This window comes from Drosophila elegans, unplaced genomic scaffold (assembly GCF_018152505.1).
Source record: "Drosophila elegans isolate 14027-0461.03 unplaced genomic scaffold, ASM1815250v1 contig_520, whole genome shotgun sequence".
Taxonomy (NCBI): domain Eukaryota; kingdom Metazoa; phylum Arthropoda; class Insecta; order Diptera; family Drosophilidae; genus Drosophila; species Drosophila elegans.
The window spans coordinates 1,803,557-1,831,484 of NW_024545903.1; the positions used below are offsets into that span (position 1 = coordinate 1,803,557).

Genomic DNA, 27,928 nt, shown 5'->3' on the forward strand with positions numbered 1-27,928 from the left:
TTTTAAATTCATTAAAAATTAAAACAAAAAAATGGTAATGGTCTTTGATAAACAACAAGAAAGAAAGCAAACTTCGGCAAGCCGAAGTTCATATACCCTTGCAGCTATTGCATGAATTAAATACTTTTGAAAACATTTAAATTATGATTTACTTGAGTATATGCTGAAAAACATTGAAACTATGATGATTTGCAGCTCAATTATTAGATAGTTATTTTATATATTTTTATTATTTCTATGGGAGCTATATGCTATAGACGTCCGGTTTTGATAAAATTTAAAACATAATTCTGAAATAATTAAACATTGCTATACGTCGAAGAACTAAACAACAAATTAAAAAACAGAAAAGTTATAATTTTTTTTCATTTATTTTTCCGATTGTTCCTATGGGAGCTATATGCTATAGTCGTCCGATTTTGATGAAATTTAAAACATAATTCTGAAATATTTAACCATTACTATATCTCGAAGAACGAAACAAAAAATTAAAAAACAGCAAAGTTATAATTTTTTTTCATTTATTTTTCCGATTGTTCCTATGGGAGCTATATGCTATAGTCGACCGATTTTGATGAAATTTAAACCGTAAATCGGAAATATTTAACCATTAATATATGTCGAAGAACTAAACAAAAAATTAAAAAACAGCAAAGTTATAATTTTTTTTCATTTATTTTTCCGATTGTTCCTATGGGAGCTATATGCTATAGTCGTCCGATCCGGCTCGTTCCGACTTATATACTACCTGCAATAGAAAGACAACTTTTGGGAAAGTTTCATGCAGATAGCTTTAAAACTGAGAGACTAGTTTGCATATAAACGGACGGACAGACGGACAGACGGACGGACAGACGGACGGACAGACGGACAGACGGACGGACAGACGGACATGGCTAGATCGACTCTACTAGTGATGCTGATCAAGAATATATATACTTTATAGGGTCGGAAACGTCTCCTTCACTGCGTTGCAAACTTCTGACTGAAATTATAATACCCTCTGCAAGGGTATAAAAACACATTTTAAACAAACAAATTTTAAAAATGTACAATATAATTTTTGTTTTATTTTTCTAGCTTGAAGTCTGTAAATACAGTTAAATTATTCAAAGAAAACCACAACTTTAAAATTAAAATTCTTTTGAAAATAGGAAAATAGTACTTGTTTAGTTGGTAAGCTACCAATCAATCTTATAGGAAGTTGAACCAACAGCTTTTTGAAAATGTTCTCCACGCAATTAAGTTCGTTGTATAAGGTACTCCAATTAAAATAGAAATTTCGCTGAAGTAAATACCCAACATCATTGAATTGCTCCATCATTCAACTAGTTTTTCCATCTTGATCTCCCTTCGATTTGTTTTCTTCATCGAACCGTGTTTTTCCAACTTCGTTTTTCCTCCTTGAAGTTATTTTGCCTCGACTAGTATGACAAAAGTAGCTTAACATGTTTTTTTCTTTTTTTATGTATTTTACTTCCTAAGAAGATTTATCGATGGCCGTGCCAACTCATACAAAAACTGTTCAAGGGAGCACGTCCCTTTGCCATAAAAATACGAATATGAGCGAAATATTCTGGCAGGAATAAAAAAGACGGAAACTGCAAAAAGAAGGTGGCTTGCTTACGATATTCCATTTGATTTGAGGCCAAGTTAGCTATTGCTTGTATAATATTTTGCTATCAAAAATATATATAAATGCACACAAATAAACCAAAAAATATCAAATTTAAATGGTTATCGACTTGCCAAAAATGATTACTCAAAAATAAATAAATAATCATATCTATTCTATTTGATTAAAAAAAAATAATTAAATGATTAAATAAATATATTCAATATATATCAGATCGTTAAGGGCTTTTCACGAACTAATTGTTTTAAAGTTTTAACAACTTATGTTTGTTCGTTTTCAAGCGTGTCGCAGTTCTAAGTTAACATAAAACGATTTCACGTTGAATAATTGCACGCCATCGCTGCACGCAAATCGACTGCAATGGAATTATACCCAAAAATCCAGCGAGAATTTTGGGGAATTCGCCTCTGATAATTGGTGGGCGTGGCCAGGTGGCCATTCGAAATTGAAATTGAAACTGGCGTTGATTATCTGGTCGACCGCTGCCCGAACACGTCCGTCTGCCACCCACTTGGCGTGAGTTGGGGCAATAAAAACTTATTAAGCGATGCTGAGGACGCAGGACTCGCAACTTGCCATAAAGCCCGGACGACAACCGGGGAAACCCAAAAAGGGGCCGAAACGAGGATGGGCGGGCCAAAGGATAAATGGAGAAACATTTGGCAGAAATGTGTCGTTGCCTTGGGGCAGGACCGTAATAAAAACGGGGGAATAAAACGAAATAAAAGATATAAAAAATGCGCATACGCCGCATTGGCTTCCTCTGCCTTATAATAGACATTAATAATATATCGCCGTTTCCGCTCCAGACTCTTTCCCATCCGATTCCAGTGGCAAGTGCGATAAACCGTTTAGCAACATCCGGATCCAGAGAGCGATAGATATGGAGGACATGGGGGGAGAGAGAGGGGGAAATAGTGTAAAACACACTCTCCGGGAAATTGCTATCCTTGGTCTTTATCTCGGGAAATTTACATACTAATTCAATTCATTACGTGCCCCTGGCTGGGATCCTAATTGAGGTAATCAATGCATCTGTAAGCGGATTTAGTTCGAGTGCTTTCTTTGGCCCCAAAGCAGCTTAAATTTCAATGCAGCTGTCACAGTTTGCTTTACATTTTCAATTTTGCAGCTGGCATTTCTTGAACTCCAATCGAGTTTAATAACAAGAAGTATACGCAAATATTTTGCAAAAGGATATTTACTCATACGCACACACAATAGGCGAGCAGCAACAAAGGCATCAGAAAGTATTGGCAAAACTTTGGCGACGGCACATCGCCCACTTCCTCCCATTTCCTTCACTTAACTTTTTTGCAGTGCCATCTGCGGAAAAGTTTACTACGATAAATGAAAATAGGAAGCGCACAACGAACAGCTACAACAAGATGTTGAAATAAGTTGTCAAGCCAACGCATCCGGCTGGTTTTTTCCTTTTTTTTTTTTTCCTCGTTTACTGGGCGTGTATAGTTTTCCACTTGTCTGACTGCGGCGGCTGTCGGCGATAAGCGTAAAGCATTGATAAACATCCCCATTCTCCGCGGTACCGCCACTCCAACTCCATTTCCTCCTCCCTTTTTATTCCGCTTCTGAGGTACGGATGAAGTAAATGTCAGCCAACGACAATAGCTATGCCGTGCCCACAATTGGTTGTCTTGACAAAACGACTGGCCCACGTACAACTGGCCGGGAAATATAATACACTGTAAGAGAATATCAATTGTAATTTAACTCAACTTTTGTGGAACGAAGTTCTCAGGGGAATTTTAGGTACTGCAATTGCTTGTTATACATATCTTTCTTTAAATAAAGTATGTGTTCATATGGGATTTTTCTGCAATATTTATGCAATATAAAAGTATTGTGGTCAAGGTAAAATATCTAATAATAACGCTGATGGAATTGTAAAAAGATTATCACTATTGTTGTTGTATTGAGGAACATTTAAATCAAGTCAGTAGATTGCGATTTAAAACAGTTATACTGCTCAAACAGGAACAATTTATTTGTGGGAAAAAATTATATATTAAAGCCAAACTTCAAACTGAAGATAGGTATATAGCATTGTCCATACAATGCCTTAAACTACCATCCCCACATCATTTAAAGTTGTCAGGGCTCTTAAAAACTACCAGGTGGCTCACTAAAATTTGATAAAAATCTAAAACTTTCATCACATTCATAAAAAATTCATTGAAATGATATGATCTTCCCTCCACATAAAATCATCCTTTTCTTCGTACTCTGCACTACAATTGTTAAATTCGTAGGGTTGAGGTCGTAGTCGTTGATTTTCCGGGACTCTGCAGGCGGCAGGGCGGCAAAGTGGAAAGCGCTCCACTGGGCTGGGGGGAAATGGGAAAAACGAGGATTGCGAGACGGGAGATGGGAGATGGGGAGGCTACTGTCAATGGCAGTTGAGTTACGACAAAGCGAAGAATTGCATGGCAGAAGCACTTCCTTCGGCTCCCAAACGCTTTTGGAATTTTTCACGCGTCACCTGTGGCAGATAGTGCTGCCCTGCTGTCTTTTCTCGGCGGGAAGCCCTCTGTCTTGGTTTTACAGATGAAGATGGGGGGGGGGGGGAGCTGTCGTGTCGTAGGCCTACGGAGCGAGTTGAACGAACTCCCCCGCAATCGATGTGCCCTCATGTGTGCGTGTGCTGTCTCCATTGTCGAGGATATCAGATACATATATTCCGGCACCGATGGCGTCTGCCAGGATAAGCCAGAAAAGGCAGCAGAATAGGCCCGACCCAGTGGCTTGACGTTCATTTGATAACATTTTATTAGCATCAGTCGGCGGTTATCTCATGGCTGCACTTCACATCTCCGCAGGCACAGGCTGACAGATGGCAACTACAATGATTGTCAGTCACAATGAATACAAACAGTGGCCGTGTCCATTAGTTTGCGGGAAGGATATATCGGAGCGATTCTGTCAGGTGCAAAGCCCTGTATACGTGGCTGCGGCTAGTCACGTCTGCCACTCGTATTTATGAATGACACTCCACACTGCTGGGTAATATTCAGTATTGAGCGGTAAGGGGATTTACTATGTTCGAGTCCTGCACACAGGATAATTCGCTGCAATGGCACTCGTTGGGATTACTCCGCCCTGCAAGCTGATATGGCAATTGAAATCGCTTTGAAGTTCCCATTTGAAGAGTGGTGGTGGTATTACAGGGAAATACGTTTGTTCTGCCAGGTTATCAAATGTCTAAGGAATAAATACACAGTCAAACGAAAAGCAATTGAAGTGCATAAATACATTTCAGGCTCCCAAAATCGAATTCTAAATTTTCAGTTATTACTTTGTGGGAATTCAAAAAAAATAAAAATAATAATGTAACAGAAATTCAGAGAAATTATTTTGTAGCATAAGACATTTAGATTTTTAAAAACAGTCATTTTAAATATAAGACATTTTGTAAGTGACTGTATTGAAGAAAACATTTCCCTATTGTCGACAAACATTCAGTAAACCTTTCAGCTAGGATCATATTAAAAATTTAACCATTGCATTGTATGTATGTTGTCTCAACATTATTGTAAAGTCTTTGTCACTGTTTGCTGCAAACAATAATAATGTCGGCAGATTGAATTACAATATAAAGGAAAAGCATGCAGTCTGCAGTCGTCGCTCGCAACGTGAATGAGTGTATTTTCCGCAAGAAATTCGAGGCTCTCTCATATTTGGAAATAATTGGCACTTGCCTTTGCGTAAACCTTTGTAACCACTAAAATTCCAGGTCTTCAACTATTTCGTTAGAAATTAAGGCTTTGTGGCATAAACTACAAAGTCTGAAAATTGTTTTAGCAATGTGAAATTGGGGAGAAAATGTTTTGTGGTTCTTGGGCGAAGTACGATTTACTTTGCTGATTAATGGGAAACGGTGGTGGTTCTAAGGTGGATGTCGTTGCAATTTTGTAAATTCAGACTTTGACCTTCGCTTTGGCAAGCGGAGCAACAAGGATTCAAAAGGATTCTAGCAGGATGCTCGGACCGAAAACGTAAACAAACACTTGTCCAAGGCTAGGTCGGGTTTTCGAGAGTTTGTGTCGGTGGTTAAATCCTTAGTGTTTGTGAGCTTTTTTCGACTGCGCAGCCGCATTGTCTCTCCTGCGCACTCTTTTATCCTTTTTTTTTGTAAGAGCTTTTTGTGACGTCACAGGGACGCCGCCAAAACGGCACTCGAGCCAAATGCCAAGGACTCCAGCTCAGTGCCAATCGAGAATTTCGCCTAGTGAGACGTTCCAAGCGCCCGAATTATTTGCCATATATTTGTCTCTTTTTCTCTAAATTTTACCTCTTACTCTCCCTGCAGAGAGTGTGTGCGTGAGCATTCGCGTGTGTGTGTGTCAATAAAATCAACAAGAGTATAGCCAAAAAAGTTTGAACCAGAGCGTGTTCAACAAATTAGAAAGCCCGAAAAAAAAAAAAAAATTGGAAAAACCGACATTGACTTCAACTTGGCCACGTGGTTTGCCCTGCTGGTTTTTCCACTCAGAACCCGAGGTACATTTGCCCAAAACAAACAGAAGACACAGCATCGCACCAAACAACAACAGTGCGAAAAACAATCGAATTTTCTGGGGGAAAACCAATGCGAGTGAAATTCGGTCAATATTTGTGCAAATGCGCGTGAAACAGGGAAATTGTTGGCATTTCTATGCTGCCGCACTGACCGCTGTTGTTGTTGTTTGTGTGCGCAAAAAATAGAGGAAAATCAACGGAAAAGCGTATAGGAAAAATCTATGTCAGTCACGAATTACGCACTATCTCATTGGGAATTTCGGGTCTCTTGGGTTTTGTGAATGAATAATCAAAGCGTTTGCACATATTTTTAAACCAATTTGCGCCTTTGCAAATCTTTATTAATTTCCGAGTGGTGTTTTTACTAATGACAACACCAGTAATTAACAGCCGACACGACAGCCATTTAACAACACAGAGAAAAACAGAAAGTATCATTAACAATTTTGATAGTAGTAAAATATAGTTGTAAAATATTTATTTCATTAACAGACGGTCGGTGTAGGAAGTTATTTTTTATGTCAAGAAAACAAGGTCTATTTAATCATAAAATAAATTAAACTTATTTTTGCTTATCTTTTGTATATGTAAAACATTTAAAACATAATAAAAAATATATTTTTCTCGCAAAACCCAAGTACTCTTTACAATATGAAAACATGTACTTAAGCCACATAAATTTGAATGAGAGTATTGAGCGCGGTGTATTGAAATTATTCTTAAATTGCATGGGCTGGGTTTCGAGTTTTCCAAGGAATCACAGTCTTATGGGTCAAAAGTATGCCACCTGGCTGAATAAATCAAAAGGGGCTGGCAACAAACAGCGTGGGGTAAATGCTGCACATTACGTGAGTTTTTACCACGACTATACGTTACGCATACGCCATGTGGGCCCCCCAAAGGCTGCCAAACAGTGCGACGCTTAATAAATCGCACGACAATAACTCACGACGCACAGGAAGGGGGGTTGTAGAGCGGAAAGGGGGTGTTTGGGCCCAAAGAAGGGGTAACGCATCGAAATAAGGCCGGCTTGTGACCAGGAAAGTCGCAAACTGAAAGCTATTAAGGCAAAAGACTTAAAGACTTTTGCTAGTCTTCCCCCGCCTTTCTTTTCTCCCTTCTCCAACACACACACACACATCCTTTTCCTGTCCCAAGTTACAACAACGAAAACTCACTTAGCAGGCTGACTCAGCCTCTCTTTTTAGCCAGACTCACTTGACATGCTCTTAATACCAAATAAAAACAAGAGCTCAAGGACGCCGAGGAAACACTCCGTTCCACTTTTGCACTGGGGCCACCGCACCAGACCGCACCCGCACCCCATCCCATCCCATCCCATACCACGCCCATCGCCCCACAGTTCGTCATGTGTAAATTTTTAATGTTGCCAAGACCCCCAAATGTAGGTTATCAAATTGTGTTCAAGTTGTCTTCGCAAAACCCCCGTGGGAAAAGTTTTACGGCACCCCCAGAAAAACATTTTAAATGATTTTGTTGTTGGTGTTTTGGTTGTTTTCTTCCATTTTTCCTGTTTTTCTTCCTGATCCCCCTCTTCGCCCCCCCTGCCAATTGGGTCAAGCATTTACATTTCGCGCCTAGCGAAAATACTCGGCCAGAACTATGCCACGCCCCCTTCTAACACTCCTCGTCCGTTGTGCTATAGTTGTACGTACACACTCTCGCCGTTTGGTAGCTGCATCTATTTAGTCAAATTAAAAACACAAATTCAACTTTACTCTGACGGCTGCCACTAATTAATTGCAAACTAAATGAGTTTCTCGGCATAAAACTTTATCCACAGCAAAGCTGATTGCTGTCAGTTTGTGGCTGGCGGAGGGGGTGGGGGGATCATGCGATTGCAGATTGCAGGCAAAGCGGTTGGCAAACAACAGGGGCGGAGATGGTTTATGTGGCTCCCCTTTTTCTGGAGTAAAGGCCCTTGCAAAAATTGTAATTTGCGTTGCTCACACACGTTCCAACGGCTCCATCGAAGTTTCCTGGTTGAAAAAGGAGGCGAACCCATCGAGTCATGCAGGAAATTAGGGCTAAAAGCAAGTGCAAATGGGTTGGCGCTCAGAAAAAAAGCATTGTTTCAGACTTAAAAGCTACCAACTTTGAAACATTTTATAGTATACTTCTGAAGAATATTCAGATGTTTGAAAAATAAAAAAGGCTCACAAAAGGATCATAATTTGTACTTGTACTCATTTTCAGACAACTCTAGATCTACAACAAATAATAAAACAAAAGATATATCTGCCTTTATTATCTATGAATATTATAACCAATATCTACTTATAAATGTTTCAACTAATTTGAAATTAGTTTTTGATGGTCTAAAAAATTTTTATTTAAGACCAAGTATATTCTTCAATATATAAGGTTTTTAAGTTTGTTAATTAATCTTAATGGTTTACAATAATAGCCAATTGATTTTTTTACTTAAAAAATATTAAATAGGTCATTTTTTGAAAATAAGTTTTTAAAATTTGTATGTATGTATTGGTTACTTTGTTACTTTTTTTGTATTCTTAAAACGAATGCCGGGGGTGTTAGTCATCGGGTTATGAGTCACACAGTTGCATTTGCAAATTTAATGCCGACATCCAAGCTGAGCTGTAAGTTCAAATCAGGACCTTAATAACCGCTGTCACAACGAACAGGATGACCAGTCACTCACTTTACCGGGCAATGAGCCATTAAATTCCCACTTGGCGAGTGCGGTGGATTGGATTTCAATGGCTGCCCGCGGCGTGAATCTGTTAATTCAACTTATTAATTTTCATTGAATTTCTGCCGTTCGCCACTGTCACTGCCAATGTCAATTGTCATTGAGTGCGGGCACACAACCTCAGGGCAGACATCGACATTATGGCACATTCAATGGGTTGTGGTTAGTGTAATCAAGTCTGTTCAAATTATTTTGCTCAGCACAAATAGTGCCTTAATTTGCATGCATTTCGTATGCCGATTTCCAATCAATATGCCAAAGCTTATTGCCCAGTTGTTTGGCAAGTGCATATAGATATTTTCCAACTCAAGTCTTTGATTTATTTTAATTTAAGCCCAGTCGTCTGAGCTCCTGAGTATCGAAAACCAAATTGATCAATATTTTTATTGTATCAAGAGTATGTGCAATAAATTTGAAATAATTTGCCTGCTATTTCGAGAGCGTAGGCCGCAAACGCACACATGGGACCCTCATAAAAACCAATTTATGAAGCACACTTCTCCGGGCAATCGCCCGCCCACACCCAACTGGCTTACACACATCGAAAGCCCTGGGGTTTAATTGAATGCGAAGGCAACTGCATAAGCAGCGTCACCAGCAGGCCACAAATCAAATAAGTTGGGCGAAAACGGGTCAAGTGCTCCGCCTGAACTTCAAGCTGTTAACTGGAAGCAAGATGCTCCTGGACAAAGGGAAAGCTCTTAGTTGGCCAGGACCAACACGCTCCTTTGACTCGTGACATGTGTGTGTACTACGTACGTGTATGTAGTCAAACCAACACACACACACACACACACACACTCCTTCTTTGCTTACGCTCAGTTGAGTGCACATAATCTGGCTTTGAGGTTGGATGCTAGGAATCCAGGAAACTCGGCGAAAATGCTTTCAATTCACCACCCACTTGCCACTTGACGAGTCTCTCGGGCGGCGGCTAATTTCTGCTGCGACGACACAAATTGTAACTAATTTTACGTACTCAACTTTCTGCTTTCATTCCAATGCAAATTGCCGGACAACCTGGGCAAACTTAAAGCCCCAAAAGTTACGTTATAAAACGCTGCACGGGCTTGTTCGAAAGTTGACAAGCGATTCTCTGCAACTATGTCGAATGCAGACTTCAGCGAAATGCGGAAGTTTGACAAGCAATGTGGCAGGCAAAAGTTTCTAAGCGGAAAATGGTGTCTAACGTGCACAAAGGAAAATATCTTATACTTAAGAAATGGTAATATTATCACATTCAAGAGTTTTTAGAATTAAAAAGAGAAAATAGTTTCTTTTTGATTCCATTTTCCATATTCCTAAAGACAATACAAATATCTTCTTAGCTTATTTTAATCGAAAGACTATTTGGTGATATGAAGATAAATCTTTAGAAGTTAAAGTTGTTTTAATAATTTGTAAATAAAATAATGTCTTAAAATTATGATTATATATGAAGTTTCGAGTCCTAGGCCGTCGTTGCAAAAGAAAAAAATATTGTACAAATCAATCAATCCTTTAAGCTGTTCCAGAACTTAAGCTATATTAGATGCTTTTGTTAGTTTATTTTTGTTTGCCCCAAAATTGTGAAATGGTGCTCGCATTTTTGGCCTCGTAGAGATGAGTCAGCTTTCTGAAGAGCTTCTCCTGCTTGGCCTCATCCTTGCGGACCCGTACCTCCAGGTTGTGATTCCTGAGGTTCCTCAGACGTTTCGAGATCAGGGCCGTCCTCTTCCGCACATGCTCGTCCATATCGCGAGTGATGCGATCCCGGGCATCCAGCCAACTTTGCGTGGCTTGCCGGTGGTGGCGGTCCGTGATCAGCGCCACTCGCGCCAAACGAACGGACAGCTGCTCCACCTTTTGCTCACCCAGCCAACTGCGACGCTCCTCTGCCGCTTCCATCCGCTGCTGCTGGGGGCGTGGCAGCGGATACTTGCGTTGCAGACCGCTGGGTGGATCATCCCGCAAAGCATCCTCGAAGTGCACGTAGAAGGCCGAGGGTTTGGACCCAGGCAAATTCTTTGGATTGTTCATAATTTGGAAAAAAAATATGTCGGTAAATTTGTTGGTAGGGCCCAAATGTTGATGCACAATGTACACTGCTCAAATAGCCTACTCAGTTGTTATTTTAGAGTTAAAATTAAGGTTCAGAAACGAAGTCTAGACAAAAACAAGAAATTAAATCAATTCACAACTTGTTGTATAACTAAAGCAAAAAAAATAATAAAGTGCCAAAGAAATCCTTAGGGTTTTGAAATTACTAACAAACAGTAAGCAATAAAAAATATAACTTCGAAATTTTTCGAAAATGCAAACACCCTTTTTAAGCAATGTTAAAGCTTTAACAATTTCTGCGGCAACTCCAACAAATTGAATTTTTTTTACCGAAACCCTTTACATTCAAAGGTATTGAGTAGGAAAAACATGGAAATTTTAATTACCTCTCTTTTGAAATAAACCTGCAAGCAATTTATAAAATCACAAAAGCTGGCGGCAGTAGATTCTCGTCCAAAAAGTGCAAAAATATGAAAGCAGACAATTTAAAAAGCATGTTAGCAGTATATTTAGTGTTCCCCTTGGACCCCTGTGGGCCGGACGGGGTTAAGGGGACCCCATCTATCTGCGACCTGTCTGTGTGCAACATAAATACCCATTCAGTCCGCCAGCAACAGCGCAACTTCACCCAACTTCATCTGTGTTCGTGGCACGGATGTAACGCAAAAGTTGCTTGTTATTATTATGATTAAAGTTGGTGCTCCTGGTGTGGTGTGGCCCACACCACATTAGTGTGGCTGCCACGCCCTCAGCCGACACGCCCCCAGCCGGCCCTGTTTGACCCTCTGGCTTTGCTGCTTTAGTATAAATGTTTGTGGTTTCGTCGTCAAGGTGCTTTGGAGTCGGCTTTAAGTGCGGGATAGGTCGCTTTTGTTGGAATAAGCCCGGCGTATACGTAAACATATGTGCATAGGTGCTCTATCGTTCAACCCCAAGCATCCATTCGGATCATGGGTTTTTGGGGGAGATTGCTAAAAAAACATGAAGCCAAAACATGACCGCATCGTGTTTCCCTGGTCATCCATTGTTGTAGTTGGCCTTAAAGCGGATTAAACTTAAAGTATTTGCGTGGAATGGTCGGAACTGTGGGGTGTCAGCCGGCCAATTGAAAGGGGTACATTTTGGGTGAGAAAATGAAAAAGATGGTATGAATACTAGTAGAGCTTAATGAACACATTCAGACAAGTTTTTTTAGGTGCAGGAGACGTAGAATTAAAAACATACAAGAGAGAAAAAGCTGTGAAAGGCTTCTGATTTGTCTGGATTTAAAACAAGATAATGCCTTTTCCCTTAAATTAAAAATAGATTTGGATCAAGATAATATCATTAACTGTATTTTCAAAAAGTAAATTCCTGACTACTCAAATGACAATACATGCTTATACATATGTATATGTATGTATGTGTGGATAAAGGCCAAAGGACAACAATATATTTGATAGCATACTTTTGGGCGTATTTATTATTAGTTTCAAACCTCAAGAGATTTCGTTGGCAAATAATATTTATTTTCTCTCTGAACGCAAGTACGTTCGCTATGATTTCAAAACTATTTCCCCAACTGTAATTAGTTATTTGTTGGTCAAACATAAAAGTGCATGTCATATCACCTTTGGTTTCCAACCAGTTAAAGCTACGAGTACCTCGTGGGGTGGTTTTTCCGCCCCGTGTCACATGCTTCAAGCCCAGTTAACAGCTGTCACTCCGCTCCCATGGAGAATCCGCCCTGAGTGGCGAGCTTGAGCTGAAATTTAACTTTCACCTTTGGAACAACTGCGGTAGTGACAACTGCAGCGGGAGAACTGCGAACAGCAAACTGCGATCTGAGCGTCGACATGCAACGGCTTCAAACAAACAAAAAAAAAACAAGTCCAAATGGAGGTTTATGGCTGGCGTTGGCCTACATGCAAACTGCTAAGCCCGTTGGGGATTTCCGACCCAAAGCTCTTCGTTTTTATGGCCGTTTTGTGGAGAGTACCAAATTAGTTGAACTGCGGCAAAAAATCGTTGCATATCCAAAAGGCGCTGACTGAAACTTTCCCATTTTTGTTTACTTACAGGTCAACACGAAATTGAATGGGAGATTGAAGGAAGTCAAGGGGTCACCCAGCTTAGCGTACGTATTGACCCAAAACCCGCGTTTCTAGCACTCAGCACAGAGAAAACTAGCACCAAGGTTAGGCGAATTTTCTCCTGAATTTAAAGGTTTTACTGAAATTCCTTGCTCAAATATGACAAAAATCAACATAGTCAAAAAGGTTTATTGAAATGAATACACTCTATTTGTTTTTTTGTCCTGAAAAGCTTATATGTCTTATGCCGAAGATTTGTAGAAAGTTCTGCTGATTTCAAAATTGTTTAAATTAAGATTTGGTGGTCTGAATAAGTATTGGGTTGCCGTTGAATTTAATAGACTTTTGATAGATAGTCATTTATTTAAAATCATTAATTAACAAGTTCAAAAGTTATATGAATTGCCTATTTTTTGTAAGATAAAAATAAACATGTTTCCAGAAAGTAAAAGTTTATACTTGTAAAATGACTCAGTTTGTGGGCAATGAACTGATATTGTTATATTTTTTTTTCTCTGTGTAGTGCATGGTCAGAATGTTTGAGCGTCGATTAGTTCAGAGAGGTGGCAGTTGAGGCGCCCAGAAGAGAGCTCGAGTACCGAGAACTTACCGCCCACTCGCAGGCCCCGTCTTCCGGTGGTTGGGTGTGTGTGAGCCACAGTGGTGCGTCAGTGTGTGTGTGTGAGTGAGTGGTGCCTGCGTCGGTGGTGGTTAGCATGCAAATCAACGGTCAAGCTGCCGGACCCACGATGGCAGCCTCCGAGCCACCAGAGCCGCCGCCGCGCAATCCGGACCGCATAAACGCCTCGCTGCACAAGCTGGGCGAATCCGTAAGTACCATCCCGTTAGCACTCCGCCATCCCCGACACCAGATACCAGATACCAGATACTCGTTCTCTTTCGAACCCCACCCGCACAACCAAAAACGAAATTCACTCAATGTGTAACCCAATTGGGCGTCATTCATTGCTTGGAAATAGACTGCATGCCCCATCTCACCACCCACTCCCCTCTTTTTTGGCGCACCACTTCATCTTGCTCTCCTGCTCTTGAACAAAAACAAACTGAAATCTCGAACAAATTACCCATTCTGCATCCCTTATTAACTAATTGACATATTTGGGCTCTACATATCGCTCCTTGGCTATCTTCCCCTTGCTATTTGACTCTTGCTATTTTCAGTCTTTTGGCTGTTTGTGCATCTCGATTTTTAGACTTGCAAAATCACAACTTATAAATCAATAAAGATTAGTTTAATAAAAACTATTAAAGCGGTTTAACACTTCTAACAAAAATGAGGGTTGCAAATACGATATGCAATTCACACAACTTTATGGTGATATTTTTTTACTCAAAATAAGTACATATATTTATTTTTTCAAAAATCGATATAAGCCTTGAAATAAATTTAAAAATTATAGCTTAAGCTTTTGAATTGTTATCACAACTTTAAACTTACGTTTCTAACTTAAAATTCAACAAAAACTAATTTTGCTTTTTAAAAACGGTTTTTATTTGCGAAAAGTGCTTATCCAATTAAATCTTCTTTGATTGCTGAGTTTAAACAGTTCAAATTAAAATGGTTTTGAGCCAATGGCCCAATTGTATTATATTTATAAATTGTATTAAAGCGCTTTGCAAATCGGGCTTTGCATACACATTCAACATATTTATTTTCTCTTAGCTTAACTTTTCTCTGTTAGCTGCTAGACTTGCTGCTTATACCTTGGATAACTTAAAAACCGTTTCAATGCAATTACAATTTTGCAGAAAATCGTCAAGTCGCTGGACAGTTCGGTGACGACAGCGCTGAAGGAGAAAGCCGCTTCCGTGAACAATAACAAGCCCATAAGACCGCTGCTATCACTGGACAGCTCGGTGTCGGCTTCCACATCCTCGGGGGCAGCAGGAGCAACGGGATCGGGGGGCGGAGGAGCACCTGCGAAGCCATCGCCCTTGGTCTTGGCCTCCAAACGAGACCTCACGCCCAGCAACGACAGCAGCTCATCGCCCTCCAGTTCGAATGGCAGCAACCAGACCCTCACCCCACCCATGACCGCTGATAATCAGCCGCTCCAGCAGCCGTCACAGCACCACCAGCACCGGAGTTCCGCGTATCCGGGCAAAGGAGAAGTGTCAGCGGTGGCAGGAGTGCCTGTGGCCCAGCAGCAACAGCAGCAGCAGCAGCAACTGCCGAATGGCATCGGCAGCAACAGCAACAGCAACAGCCACTGCAACAGCAACACCAGCGGCAGCAGCAGCACTTGCAATTCCGGCACGGCCATGATCCATGCGAATAACTCGAATTTAATTGCCGCCGGTCACATGGCCCAGCCGGCTGGCCCCGCCCACAACGCCCCCTCCAGCGGCAGTGCACTCAATGCTGGTAAGTGTGCGGGGGCATCTGTTTGCGGAGGGGAAAGGTGTACACGGGGGAAAAACACCACTTAAAACCAATAGGTAGTGTGTATGATTGGTATTTCTCTGAGAAATATCTATTTACTTAATTTTAAAGTGGTTATTTCCAAGATTAATCTAAAAAATGTTGAAGTTGACATGGTTTTATTTTAAATAGTTCTGACTTTAAATATTTTCGGTAAATTTGCATAAGAGTTTTTGCCTTTTATACAAACTAAAATTAAAATAGTTTTAATTAAATATCCTCAAATCGATATTATTAAATTAACATCATACAATAATGATTTATGGCCATGAATGATCATTAAAACCTTTTTTAAATTAAAGGAATAATCAGTGATCTGTTAAATTTTTCTTAAATTAAAAATACAATTTTTATCAGAGCGTCAATTATTGAATGGTTTAACCAAAAGACTTGATTTTAAATTTATTGCTTAAGTAATTGTTTAATATACACTATAGGAAACATTTCTAAATTGTTTTTTTTTTTTAACTTTTAAATTATGATCAGAAGTTTACATGAAATAGATTAAGATTCCCGATTTTGCATAGTGCTTTTTCCCCAGTGTATGTAAATGCATTAGTAATGGGTAAACGCCACGGGGGAAGGGGATGGGAGCAATCAGCAGATTGCTGCGGGCAAAGAATGGAGTTGCAAGAGGAGAATGGGACAAGGGGCAGGATCTTTGCGGCATGAATGAGCAAATGCTGGCCACAGTGGAAATGACAAATGGGAGCTGCCCAGAGTGGAATAAAATCAGCGTCCCTGATTGAATCCTTTCAACCTGTACGCTGATTTAATTCCATCTCACAGCTGCGTAAAATATTGAAAGGCATTCGTGTTGTTTAATTTTTATACCCTTGCAGAGGGTATTATAATTTCAGTCAGAAGTTTGCAACGCAGTGAAGGAGACGTTATCGACCCTATAAAGTATATATATTCTTGATCAGCATCACTAGTAGAGTCGATCTAGCCATGTCCGTCTGTCCGTCCGTCTGTCCGTCTGTCAGTCTGTCCGTCTGTCCGTCTGTCCGTCCGTTTATATGCAAACTAGACTCTCAGTTTTAAAGCTATCTGCATGAAACTTTCCCAAAAGTTGTCTTTCTATTGCAGGTAGTATATAAGTCGGAACGAGCCGGATCGGACGACTATAGCATATAGCTCCCATAGGAACAATCGGAAAAATAATTGAAAAAAAATTATAACTTTGCTGTTTTTTAATTTTTTGTTTTGTTCTTCGACATAGAGCAATGGTTAAATATTTCAGAGTTATGGTTAAAATTTCATCAAAATCGGACGACTATAGCATATAGCTCCCATAGGAACAATCGGAAAAATAATTGAAAAAAATTGTAACTTTGCTGTTTTTTAATTTTTTGTTTAGTTCTTCGACATACTGCAATGGTTAAATATTTCAGAATTATGGTTAAAATTTCATCAAAATCGGACGACTATAGCATATAGCTCCCATAGAAACAATCGGAAAAATAATTGAAAAAAAATTATAACTTTGCTGTTTTTTAATTTTTTTTTTTAGTTCTTCGACATACAGCAATGGTTAAATATTTCAGAATTATGGTTTAAATTTCATCAAAATAGGACGACTATATCATATAGCTCCCATACAAATAATAAAAATATATAAAAGAACAATCAAATAATTAAGCTGCACATCGTCATAGCTTCAATGTTTTTAAACATATTCGCAAGTAAATCATAATTTTAATGTTTTCAAAAATATTTAATTCTTGCGATAGCTGCAAGGGTATATGAACTTCGGCTTGCCGAAGTTTGCCTTCTTTCTTGTTTTAATTGTTAAAGTACTTGAACGCACATAAAGGGATGAAAATAAAGAAAATTTAAAGTTGACCGCTGGTCCGAGATTACCAGTTTCCAGGGGCAACCAGATGATAAGGCCACAAGCTTAAGAGGGACAAAACAACTGGCAGCTTCCCGAAAAACACGCAGGTTAAGGATGAGGTGGTGGCTTACGTTTTTGCTCGGATGCGAGCAGAGTGCCTTTTTGCTGGTGGCCCCCTTTTGATGGGTGGGGCAACGCATCGGATTATATCAGAATGGCAGAGTGGTGTACACTTCAGAAGTCTGACAAACGGATGGTAATGGCCTCCGTCCGTCCGTCGGAACTACAAGCACTATCTCCATCTCCATATCCACCGATCCAGGACCTCCTCCGACCCATCGCTTTGAGTGCTGCAGTTTGAAAGCCAACCAAGCAGATAGGCGGGGTCGATCCTGGAAAGGTGAAAAAGTCGGTGGGAGCCAAAGTGGTTGTGGTCGAGTTGGACTGAAAAACGTAAACGTTGAAAATTAAATAGAGAGCGAATAGACTCTTCAATTCTAGCAGTTAAATTAAATTAAACTTTTCAATTTGTTTGTTTTTATTTGACAAACAATCCCGACCATTCAGCTCGTTTTGACCTCAATTCAAATAAGTATTTTTTGCCTTTAATAATGTTTTCATGTGTCGCATTAAGTGCTAATTAAATTTTAATTTAAGTCCTCGGCCATAAAACAAATCCATATTGACAATCAATAAGCATGAAAGCTAAAAAAAAATAGCCAAAAGCGTTTCCACTCGGGCAAGTTTTGTGTGAATAACGATTATCCTGGATGTGTGTGTTTGGGCAATCAATTTAGGGTCATCATCAGTCATTCACGTGGATGAATCGGTGACCTGGGCCTAGGAATTGATGTTTTGGGAGACTCGTAGATAATCAAATTGTTCATCTCGTAAAATGCATTTCTATGGATTTATTGTTTTATGGTCAGTACTCGTTGACTCGTTTGCATTTAGATTAATGTACAGAAAATCAATATTAATTCATTTCCATGTTCGAGTGCAATAATTGTTGTTTATTTACTTTTCAATCCTATTTGTCCGTTTGAGAGGAAATCTAATTTCGAGTCCTGCACGCCTACCCCCCACATCCTCGACCTCGTCCACCTGGTCGAATTATACACATATCAGTCTGTCTGAATCATCGAACCACTCACGCATACACACCAGCCCCATTACCATTATCATCATTTGTTGGCATTGTTCTTATACCTGCTATTGCTGTTGTTCGTGGTCGTTGTTTGCCATTGCTGTTTATTTGTTTTGTTTGGAACTACTTATTGGGTCAACCCAAATATATTTGCCTACCCCACCCCTCAACCTCCCCCGAAAATACCCCGTTGACACCCCGAAAACACGCCCAAAAACCATCTACATCTATGTAACTGTATCTGAACAACCCGGAATCCAGTCGACAAGCGAAATGCCAACTTATCGGAGCCGGATCGGGACCCGCCTCCGAATCTGAATCTGAATGTGAATCTAAATCCGAGCTCATCGGTGGCCCTGGGACCCCCGCAGTCCCCGCACTCCCCCACAGCCGCCGCATCGGCGGCCTTGCTCCTGCTCGAGTCCTGCGATGGCAATCGCAACGACGAGTCAAGGTTCAGCCTGCATTCCGCTCACCGCCCAGGTAAGTCGATCAATCTATTTTCCCTCCTCTTTTCGCTTTCATCTCAATTTCCGCTCTGTATTTTTAATTGAAGCAGCAGCAATCACAATTAAACCGCATCCCCCAACCCAACATTCTCCCCATCATAAAGTAGTTGCACTTGATCCCCATTCATCCGCTTAGTGCCTGCCGATTCATTGCACTGGCCTGGTTAAGTTATAATTGCACTGGATTTAGTTTGCCTGCAAAACTTTGAATGTGTTTTCTGTTTTCAGTTTCCTGTTTTCAGTTTTCAGTTCTCATTTTGCATACTAAATGCCAGTACTCTAGCACCAGATGGTGTGCTCTATAGGGATTGCTTGGCTTTCGTTTCTTCGGTTCCTTTTTGTTCCTTTGCAAAAGAAACTTGCCGGGAAAGTGTGTAGAAAAATGCTCGGGAATCGGAAAATGATAGTGGGTGGCTAGAGGACGATATTAATGCTAATTATGAGTAGAATATTGATGGGCAGGCATGCAAGCCAGCAGTTGCCATAGAAATGCTAAAGGACCTGGTACTTTAAAACCTTTATTTCAACTGGGTCATGCTAAAAGAATTAAGGGTTTTCCAGATTGAACTTTTCACGATCTTTAAATTTTAAGCACTCTTAAAACTGTCCTGGTTTTGAAGGACATCAAATAAAAAACTTATTATTTTATAAATTTGTTCACTGTTCCGTTTTTCTATTAAATTATTTAAAATTAGAAATAGCTTTGGCATCGAACAATTTTCCTTTAAATGATCAATTATAATAATTATTGAAATACTTTTAAAATTTTTTCACAAACAAAAACAAATCTTGTGTATGATAAATTGATAAAGTACTTAAACAGCAAACTTTAACCTTTAACGTTCGAAACATATTTAAATGTTTTGAAAAGCACAAATTGTTGGGAGTGCAATAGATATCAATAAAAGTATTCATTATATTTAAAAGTTGTAAGTACGTTGGGCTTATTTGGGAAGACAGCGATAATTTCTTTAGTTCATACTTTTGAAAACCTTTTGAAGTAATTTAAAACCCAAATGATTTCTTTAGCTACCACCTATAAGTACAAGTTTTTATGCAAGAAAAGCTTTGCAATTTTTCTGGGTGCTTATAGAAAACTTAAGCTAGTGCTCCTGGCTTGCACTCCTGCTACGATCACCGCTTGCTTGCAGCTTGGTAGCTGTAGCTGAGAGCTCCTGACCAAGTGCTTAGGTATTTGGACCGACTAACAAACCCCTTACTTGCAGAAGCTGCCATGAAGCTACGCGAGGAGAACGAACGACTCAATGCCGAACTAATGCGGCTGAGGCGACTCCTCGAGCTGTCCACGGACGGAGCTGTGGGTGGAGTGGTGGACACCACTGCCGAAATGGAGGCAGTCCCATCCGCCGAAGGATCGGCTGCCAGGGAGCGCATCGAGCGTCTGGAATCAGAGCTCAGGTCGGTGAAGAACCAGCTGCTGACCATGCGGCTGGAGCGCAAGAAACTGCGCACGGACAAGTCCGATCTGCTGGGCCAGGTGAAACAGCTGTGCGCCTCGCTGCAGGAGAAGGAGCAGGAGCTGCGCGACTTCATCCGGAACTATCAGGAGCGGGTCAGGGAAACGGAGACAACGAATGCCAAGATCTCCGGCGATCGGGATCGTGAGCGTTTTCAGCTGCTCAAGCAGGCCCGCGACGAAGCGGAGCGTTCGCTGGCCCTCGCCCAGCAGCTCTCGGCCAGGGATCTGCAACTCCAGAGGCTGCAGGAGCAGCTGCAGGAGGCCCGCCGCCAGTTGACCGGGTGCCTCTCCGATCAGGATAGCCTTCACTCCTTTGCCCCGCTAACTCCTCCGTCGGCCGCCTCCGGAATGCTCAGCCAGATGGCTGCCGCCTCGGGAATGGGCGGTGGATTGGCCGCAATGCGGGGCACCACCGAGGACAGTGGGCGTGGCAACTCGCTGTCCGCCTTTAGCGGCAGCTTAAGCGGCGGATCGGGAGCCACAGCCGGTGATCGCAACTCCTGCTCGAACGACTCGGGCCTGAGGAACAGCAGCGATCGGGAGAGCACCGGCGGAGAACTGAACTTCAGCGATGGCACCTGCGACAACGGACCCTGCATCACCGTCGATCCAGATAGTATCTCGCTCGTTTCCAGCCAGAACATGTATCAATGTGAGTGATGAAATTGCCATCCAACCAAATCCACTGTAACCATATGTCTATTTCAGTTGGCACACCCAAGGAACGCAGTCCCACATTGTCACCTCTTAATTCGGCTGCCTACTCAAGGTATTATTGCAAAATAATAGTATTATTATGCGTATAGTATTATTATCCCACAAATAACACCAAAAAAAATTGAAAACTCTTAAAATTTAAGAAACGATTTAACCTTAAGTCTGTTTAACTTACATTGCGAGTGCCCGAAATCAATATAGATTTTTGGAACAGATTTTACAACTCTCTTATCTTTTGCACTTTAAAGCAAATTATTATGTCCTTAAAGAAATGCTAATTTTAATTTTTAATCAATTAAGCCTGTAAATGACGACTTAAATAAAATTGTATTTGTGTTTTTCGTGTATCTAGTTATAAATAATTGTTTACTTTTCAATCAACCAAAGCAGACATTACCTGTTTTATCAAAATATATTTTACATACTGTGATTAATTTAATCTCCAGCTTTGAACGGCTGCATTTAATTACATTGTGAAGGCAATTACGGAAACTAAATTTATGATTAACAAGAAAGAAAGCAAACTTCGGCAAGCCGAAGTTCATATACCCTTGCAGCTATCGCAAGAATTAAATATTTTTGAAAACATTAAAATTATGATTTACTTGCGTATTTAAACCATAATTCTGAAATATTTAACCATTGCTATATGTCGAAGAACTAAAAAAAAATTAAAAAACAGCAAAGTTATAATTTTTTTCAATTATTTTTCCGATTGTTCCTATGGGAGCTATGCTATAGTCGTCCGATTTTGATGAAATTTTAACCATAATTCTGAAATATTTAACCATTGCTTTATGTCGAAGAACAAAACAAAAAATTAAAAAACAGCAAAGTTATAATTTTTTTCAATTATTTTTCCGATTGTTCCTATGGGAGCTATATGCTATAGTCGTCCGATTTTGATGAAATTTAAACCATAATTCTGAAATATTTAACCATTGCTATATGTCGAAGAACTAAACAAAAAATTAAAAAACAGCAAAGTTATAATTTTTTTTCAATTATTTTTCCGATTGTTCCTATGGGAGCTATATGCTATAGTCGTCCGATCCGGCTCGTTCCGACTTATATACTACCTGCAATAGAAAGACAACTTTTGGGAAAGTTTCATGCAGATAGCTTTAAAACTGAGAGACTAGTTTGCATATAAACGGACGGACAGACGGACAGACGGACAGACGGACAGACGGACGGACAGACGGACAGACGGACGGACAGACGGACATGGCTAGATCGACTCTACTAGTGATGCTGATCAAGAATATATATACTTTATAGGGTCGGAAACGTCTCCTTCACTGCGTTGCAAACTTCTGACTGAAATTATAATACCCTCTGCAAGGGTATAATGACAGATTAAATTACATGACACGCTTGTTATACATTTTGCTCAGACATTTAAATGCATTTTTGGATTTTCTATAAGTAATTAAATATATTAAACAACATTTTTTTTCTAAAAATTAGAGATTAGTTTACATTGAAAACAATTGCCAACTAAAACGTGCAATTTTTTCCCAACCAACAGGTCAGTGGAGCAATTGGGCTCCCCTGTGGACCCCGAAGGACCAGGTGGCGGAGCCATCAGTAGGAAATTCGCCAGCGCCAACAAGAGCGGACCACTTGGGGCTCGAAATGGACGCGGCGGTACTTGGGGAAGCATATCCCGGGTGTTTGCCCGCTCTCGGAATAAAAGCAAGGCCCTGTCCGCAGATGGAGTGACTGAATGTAAGTGCAGAAACTTGAAAATTTGTATTTGTATACCAGTACCAGTAAAAACAAATTCCACAAATTAGAAGTTTTTAATAAATTATAGTCAAACAAAATTAAAGACGTCATTGCCAACATTAACATATGCCTTCATTTCACAATAGATGACGCCTTTGACTTAAAATATAGGTATATAATCACACCAGACTAAAATGTTCCTCTTGTTTATTTCTTGAATAAAATAAAATGAAATTATTATTTCCACATAATCGATTGATTCCATCCAGTTTAATGTTATTGTCTGAGCTGTTACATTTAAAAACATTTCGTTTTAAAACGTGCCATTTCTTTATTATTTTACGAGACATAAACCTAGCTGGCCAATATCTTTCGATTCGACATGGCCGATTATAAAGATTAAAAGTACAAAAAGTGGCATACATTTTAAATTTTGATGTGAATAAAGTTCTTTTTATATTTAGTTAAAGGTAAGTTTTAAATCAAGAAACCCATTTTTAGCTTGGAATAAAAACGATAAATCGAACATTAGAGTTCAATCTTCTTGTTCATTTTATTCATGAATTAAATAGAGTAAACTATTAAAAAGCTTAAAAAAATATAACTTTGTTCTGCAGATGCCGACTACTCGTGGAATCCGCTGACGGAGGAGGGCTACGCCGAGAAGCTGCGTCTGCTGCGGGAGGCCTCCCAGCTGCCCATCGACCGTTGGCGGGCCACCCAGGTGCTGGCCTGGCTGGAGGTGGCCTTGGGAATGCCCCAGTACAGCGCCAGGTGCGCCGAGAACGTGAAGAGCGGCAAGGTGCTGCTGGAGCTGAACGACGTGGAGCTGGAGGCGGGATTGGGTCTGGCCCACCCCATGCACCGCAAGAAGCTGCGGCTGGCCATCGAGGAGCAGCGGCGCCCGGAGATGGTCCGCTACCCACTCATCACGCAGCTGGGCCACACCTGGGTGGCCACCGAGTGGCTGCCGGACATCGGACTTCCGCAGTACGCGGAGCCCTTCGTGCAGTCCCTCGTCGACGCTCGAATGCTTGACACGCTCTCCAAGAAGGAGCTCGAGAAGTTCCTGGGCGTGACGCGGAAGTTCCACCAGGCTAGCATTGTTCACGGTATGCAATAAGACCTAGACTTCGAAGGGATATTAAGTTTCTTAAAAGTTTTATTTAATAATTAGCCCTTGACTTTTCGGCACCTTTATTTATAAAAAGAAGTTTTTTTATTTTAACAACTTTTTGGAACACAACGACTATACAGATACATAGCCAAATTGATTAGCTTTCATACCAGAATCGCCAAACCAAAAGTTTCATTACCAGCTCAGATTTAAAACAAAATAATTGGGAAGTAAATATATCTTGAACATTTTTTCTTATGCCACAGAAACCACATGGGTTTTGATATCACCTCAAAAGGTGTCTAAAAGTATGCAATGAAAAAATAAATAAGTCTTCCTGAATAAATAACGCGAAATTTCGGAAATGCTCAATTTTAAGACACTAGTTATTGATTTGATTAAGAAACATTTATATTTATTATTTATTAAATCCAGCTTAAGAAATATATTGTAATTATATTTGCCCCTTGTGGTAACATTTGTCACCAAATCGTAAGCGTATTAATTTCCCTCATTTTCGACAGGCATTCACGTGTTGCGCATCGTGAAGTACGACCGCCAGACGCTGGCCATGCGGCGGGTGCAATCCGAGACGGTGGACACGGACCCCATTGTGTGGACGAACCAACGCTTCATCCGCTGGGTGCGATCCATCGACCTGGGCGAGTATGCGGACAACCTGAAGGGTGAGTGTGCCATATCGATTGCCCTTTGATTATGCCATTCAGTGCAGCAATTATGGGGGCCTTCTGACCCACTCTAATCCTGAATTCACCCCCCCTTCCCCCCTTTTTCGCCCACCTGCAGATAGCGGCGTGCACGGCGGCCTTGTGGTGCTGGAGCCATCGTTTTCTGGTGACACCATGGCCACCGCCTTGGGCATTCCTCCCTCGAAGAACATAATACGGCGACATCTCAACACGGAATTCGATGCCCTCATTTTGCCCGCACGGTAAGTTCTTAGGGCTTAGCAACCCCACAAGAGCCATCTAGATATCTCAGTGTGCGCGTGTGTGTGTGCGCGTGTGTGTGTGTGTTGTGAGTGTGTCCTGTGTGCCCTGTGTGCGTGAGTGTCCTTTGTGTAATCCCTCGGGTTTGACATGCGAAATGTGAAAACATAAATATGTAGCGTAATACAGCGTTTTGATTAGAGTTGTCTTTGTTTTGATTGAGTTATTGCCGTTTTGTATTTCCATACCCTCCCCCGAGTTTATATAACTTTCCTGTTAACTGTTTTTGTTGTGAGCTTGTGTTTATTTTTGCACCTTCGTTAAGAAGTATCTTTTCCAAAGTTGTTTTCGTTTGGAATTTGCTAGCAGGAAGTATATCGTTACTGTGGGAGCTCTCCAGACTTCATTTAATCTTCTGCATTATCATCATCATCATCACCCGAAACATACACTCACCATCCATTCATACTCATCTCTGGCTATTATATTTAGTGCTTTGATCATTCGTTTATAAGCTGCTTCTTATGTGCATACCATCCATCTATCTTCTTCCGCATCCCAATCAATCAACTATGGCTCCAGAAATGCCAACTTCTCGACTCATTAGATGTCATGTCATGCGACGTCATATCTGTATCTAAATCTGTCTACTCGTGCATAAGTATGTAAAGGTCTCCAGCCTGTATCCTTAGATAATAATGTAATACGTACTTTGTTTCGTTGTTGATCATGTGAACGTGTCTTAGACGAACTGTTAAGCAAAATAAAACCGCTCCCATAAAGCGAATCGCACTAATGGCGGCCCTTGTGGCCATGTTTCTCTCTCTTTTCTTTCCCAACCAATATCTCGATCCATGTTAATTTGTATTTTCTATGCCCGTAATGCAGATACCTTATTTACTGTCAAATGGAAGAATTTCAAATGGAAGCCTCCAGACAATTGGCCAAATTGCAGGGCCACTAAATCCGCACGAACCAAAGAACAAAATAACAAAAATGAATTATCAAAAACCAAATGGGATTCATAGAGATTTGTTTAGCCAAGCTGATGAAGATGATACGATAATAACTATAGGGAGAGAACAATAACTGGAGCACAGCGCTAGTCATTTCGTAATTACGAATAGTTGATAGATCCACGGCAGAGTAGTCACACATCCGATTTGTAGACGTAGATTAAATCATACCACAATAATATTAAGTGCTTTAGGCATCGAACTAGGAACGCACACATAAAAAAAAACAAGTGTCCAAGCTTTGCATACCCGATATCGATATTAAAACGATACACTCCCCGAGGAGCGCTTAACGTTGCATTTACTTAGGTTGATTTACAAGTCAAGCATTTAATGTAGTAGAAACCTAGTGTTAAGGCTTACGTCAATGTAATCGAGGAGGGACGGCATTTCAGATATTAATTGTTAGGCCTAAGATAGGGCATTGCAAATGCCACCACACACCCCTCCACACATGAGCGTCTTTCGTCACTAGGCCGGAACACCCAAGTTCTCTGTGATACAGGAGCTGTTTTCTGAGGTCGGTCAGACAGCCACCAACGCACAATTGAACCTAAAAGACCAATTACATAGCCACACACTCGCACACAAGTCCATGAACACATACACATCTACATTTCCGTGGTTAGATGATATAGTATCTGTTTGGTGTTGCATACTGTGAAGCGTTTTGGGAGAGTGTGGCCTGCGGTATAAAGTTCTGTTCCAATAAAATTTCTACAATCGCTGTGGTGCCAAAAATTATGCAATAAATAATGTTACTTTTGTCGACATGGTTTGCTTAGTGTGAATGGCTGCATAAAATATATTGTTGCATTCTTTTGGGCATCCAAAAATATCTTTTTTATATAGCTGGAAATTTTTGAAACATTCTATTGACCGCAGGTCAGCTCTCCTGAGTTAATTTCTTTAAGAAGTCGTTAATTTGGTTTTGCAATTTCGCAACTACAGTGTCAATTGTAAGTAAAACTTGCTTACTAAGTAGCCTATTCTCTCTATTTGTCACACTCATACACTCGAAAACAAGTTCTATGTATGTGTTATCAATGTTTTTAAGTAGCTTGAACTAGACATAACCGTTGTCATCTTAATAAGTACCACTGCATAACAAAATACCTTATCGATACTATGTGTGATTGGAATTCTAAGGCTTAAAAGCGACAAATTATATGGCTGATTTCGTGTCTGTTAGCAACGCTATTCATTTCTTTCGAGTTACTTTTCCTTTCCATTCTCTTTTTTCGGGGGCTTTCTCTCACCATAGACTCTTTATTTCTTTGTTGTCTTACGCTACGTGTAGTTAATTGTGCTATAGCGAAATACAAAACAGATAAAAGTAACTCTCCAACATTGATTAACCAGATTCTTTCGTCTTTGTCCCGTTTCTTTTTCCATCTTTCCTATATTTGATCCACTCTCTTTTGCTTTCACATCCGTATGTTTCCTCTTCAATTTCGTAATTTGGTAATCGAATCGACGGCTTGTTGTTGTTGCTAACTCTGCTTGATTGTCTAACACGATTACCAACACAACGATAACAATACCGACAACAACTCAATATAACAACTCAACAACAACAACTCAATAACAACAACAACAACTCAACAATAACACCTATGAAACCACTTTCTGTGTGTGTATGTGTGCCTGCCTTGCCTGCTCTCTCTCTCTCTGTCTCTGTCTCTATATCGCTATCTCTGCTGCTCTGCCTGACCGCCCGCACTCTCCAACTCACCAAACTCCAATCTCCAACTCTCCACATTCCCGTTATCTGCCGTCTGTGTCCTGTCTTCAATGTGCTGCCTGCCTGCCTGCCTGCCTACGAATACCGAATATACATGCACCAACCCATCTACAACATGTTATATGCCCCCATTACCACCCACTCACAACCAACAAAAAAACACACACACACGCACACGCATACGACCTATGCAAAAATTCGCAAATCGAAATTGCCATG

The 27,928-nt window shown here is 40.4% G+C and overlaps 2 protein-coding genes across 11 annotated transcripts in view; one reads left to right on the plus strand and one right to left on the minus strand.

Annotated features, from left to right (window-relative positions):
- LOC108149087 (kazrin) overlaps nt 1-27,928 on the plus strand; it is a 46,744-nt gene that overhangs the window by 16,336 nt on the left and 2,480 nt on the right. For 2 of the 10 annotated variants that reach the window (XM_041709845.1, XM_041709846.1), the window contains 10 exons: nt 13,007-13,062; nt 13,542-13,848; nt 14,789-15,404; nt 18,707-18,928; nt 20,181-21,086; nt 21,143-21,203; nt 22,683-22,882; nt 23,500-23,994; nt 24,524-24,685; nt 24,807-24,951. In XM_041709845.1, the coding sequence (XP_041565779.1) occupies nt 13,735-13,848; nt 14,789-15,404; nt 18,707-18,928; nt 20,181-21,086; nt 21,143-21,203; nt 22,683-22,882; nt 23,500-23,994; nt 24,524-24,685; nt 24,807-24,951 (2,921 nt within the window). In that variant the 5' untranslated portion in view covers nt 13,007-13,062; nt 13,542-13,734. Of the gene's footprint in view, nt 1-5,873; nt 6,155-13,006; nt 13,123-13,541; nt 13,849-14,788; nt 15,405-18,706; nt 18,929-20,180; nt 21,087-21,142; nt 21,204-22,682; nt 22,883-23,499; nt 23,995-24,523; nt 24,686-24,806; nt 24,952-25,837; nt 27,908-27,928 lie in introns of those variants that run through there. The other 8 variants (XM_041709851.1, XM_041709848.1, XM_041709847.1 and 5 more) reach the window with 8 other exon arrangements.
- LOC108149088 lies at nt 10,406-11,015 on the minus strand. Its single transcript, XM_017276483.2, has one exon. The coding sequence runs from the start codon at nt 10,923-10,925 to the stop codon at nt 10,452-10,454; it is 474 nt and encodes a 157-aa protein (XP_017131972.1). The 5' UTR covers nt 10,926-11,015; the 3' UTR covers nt 10,406-10,451.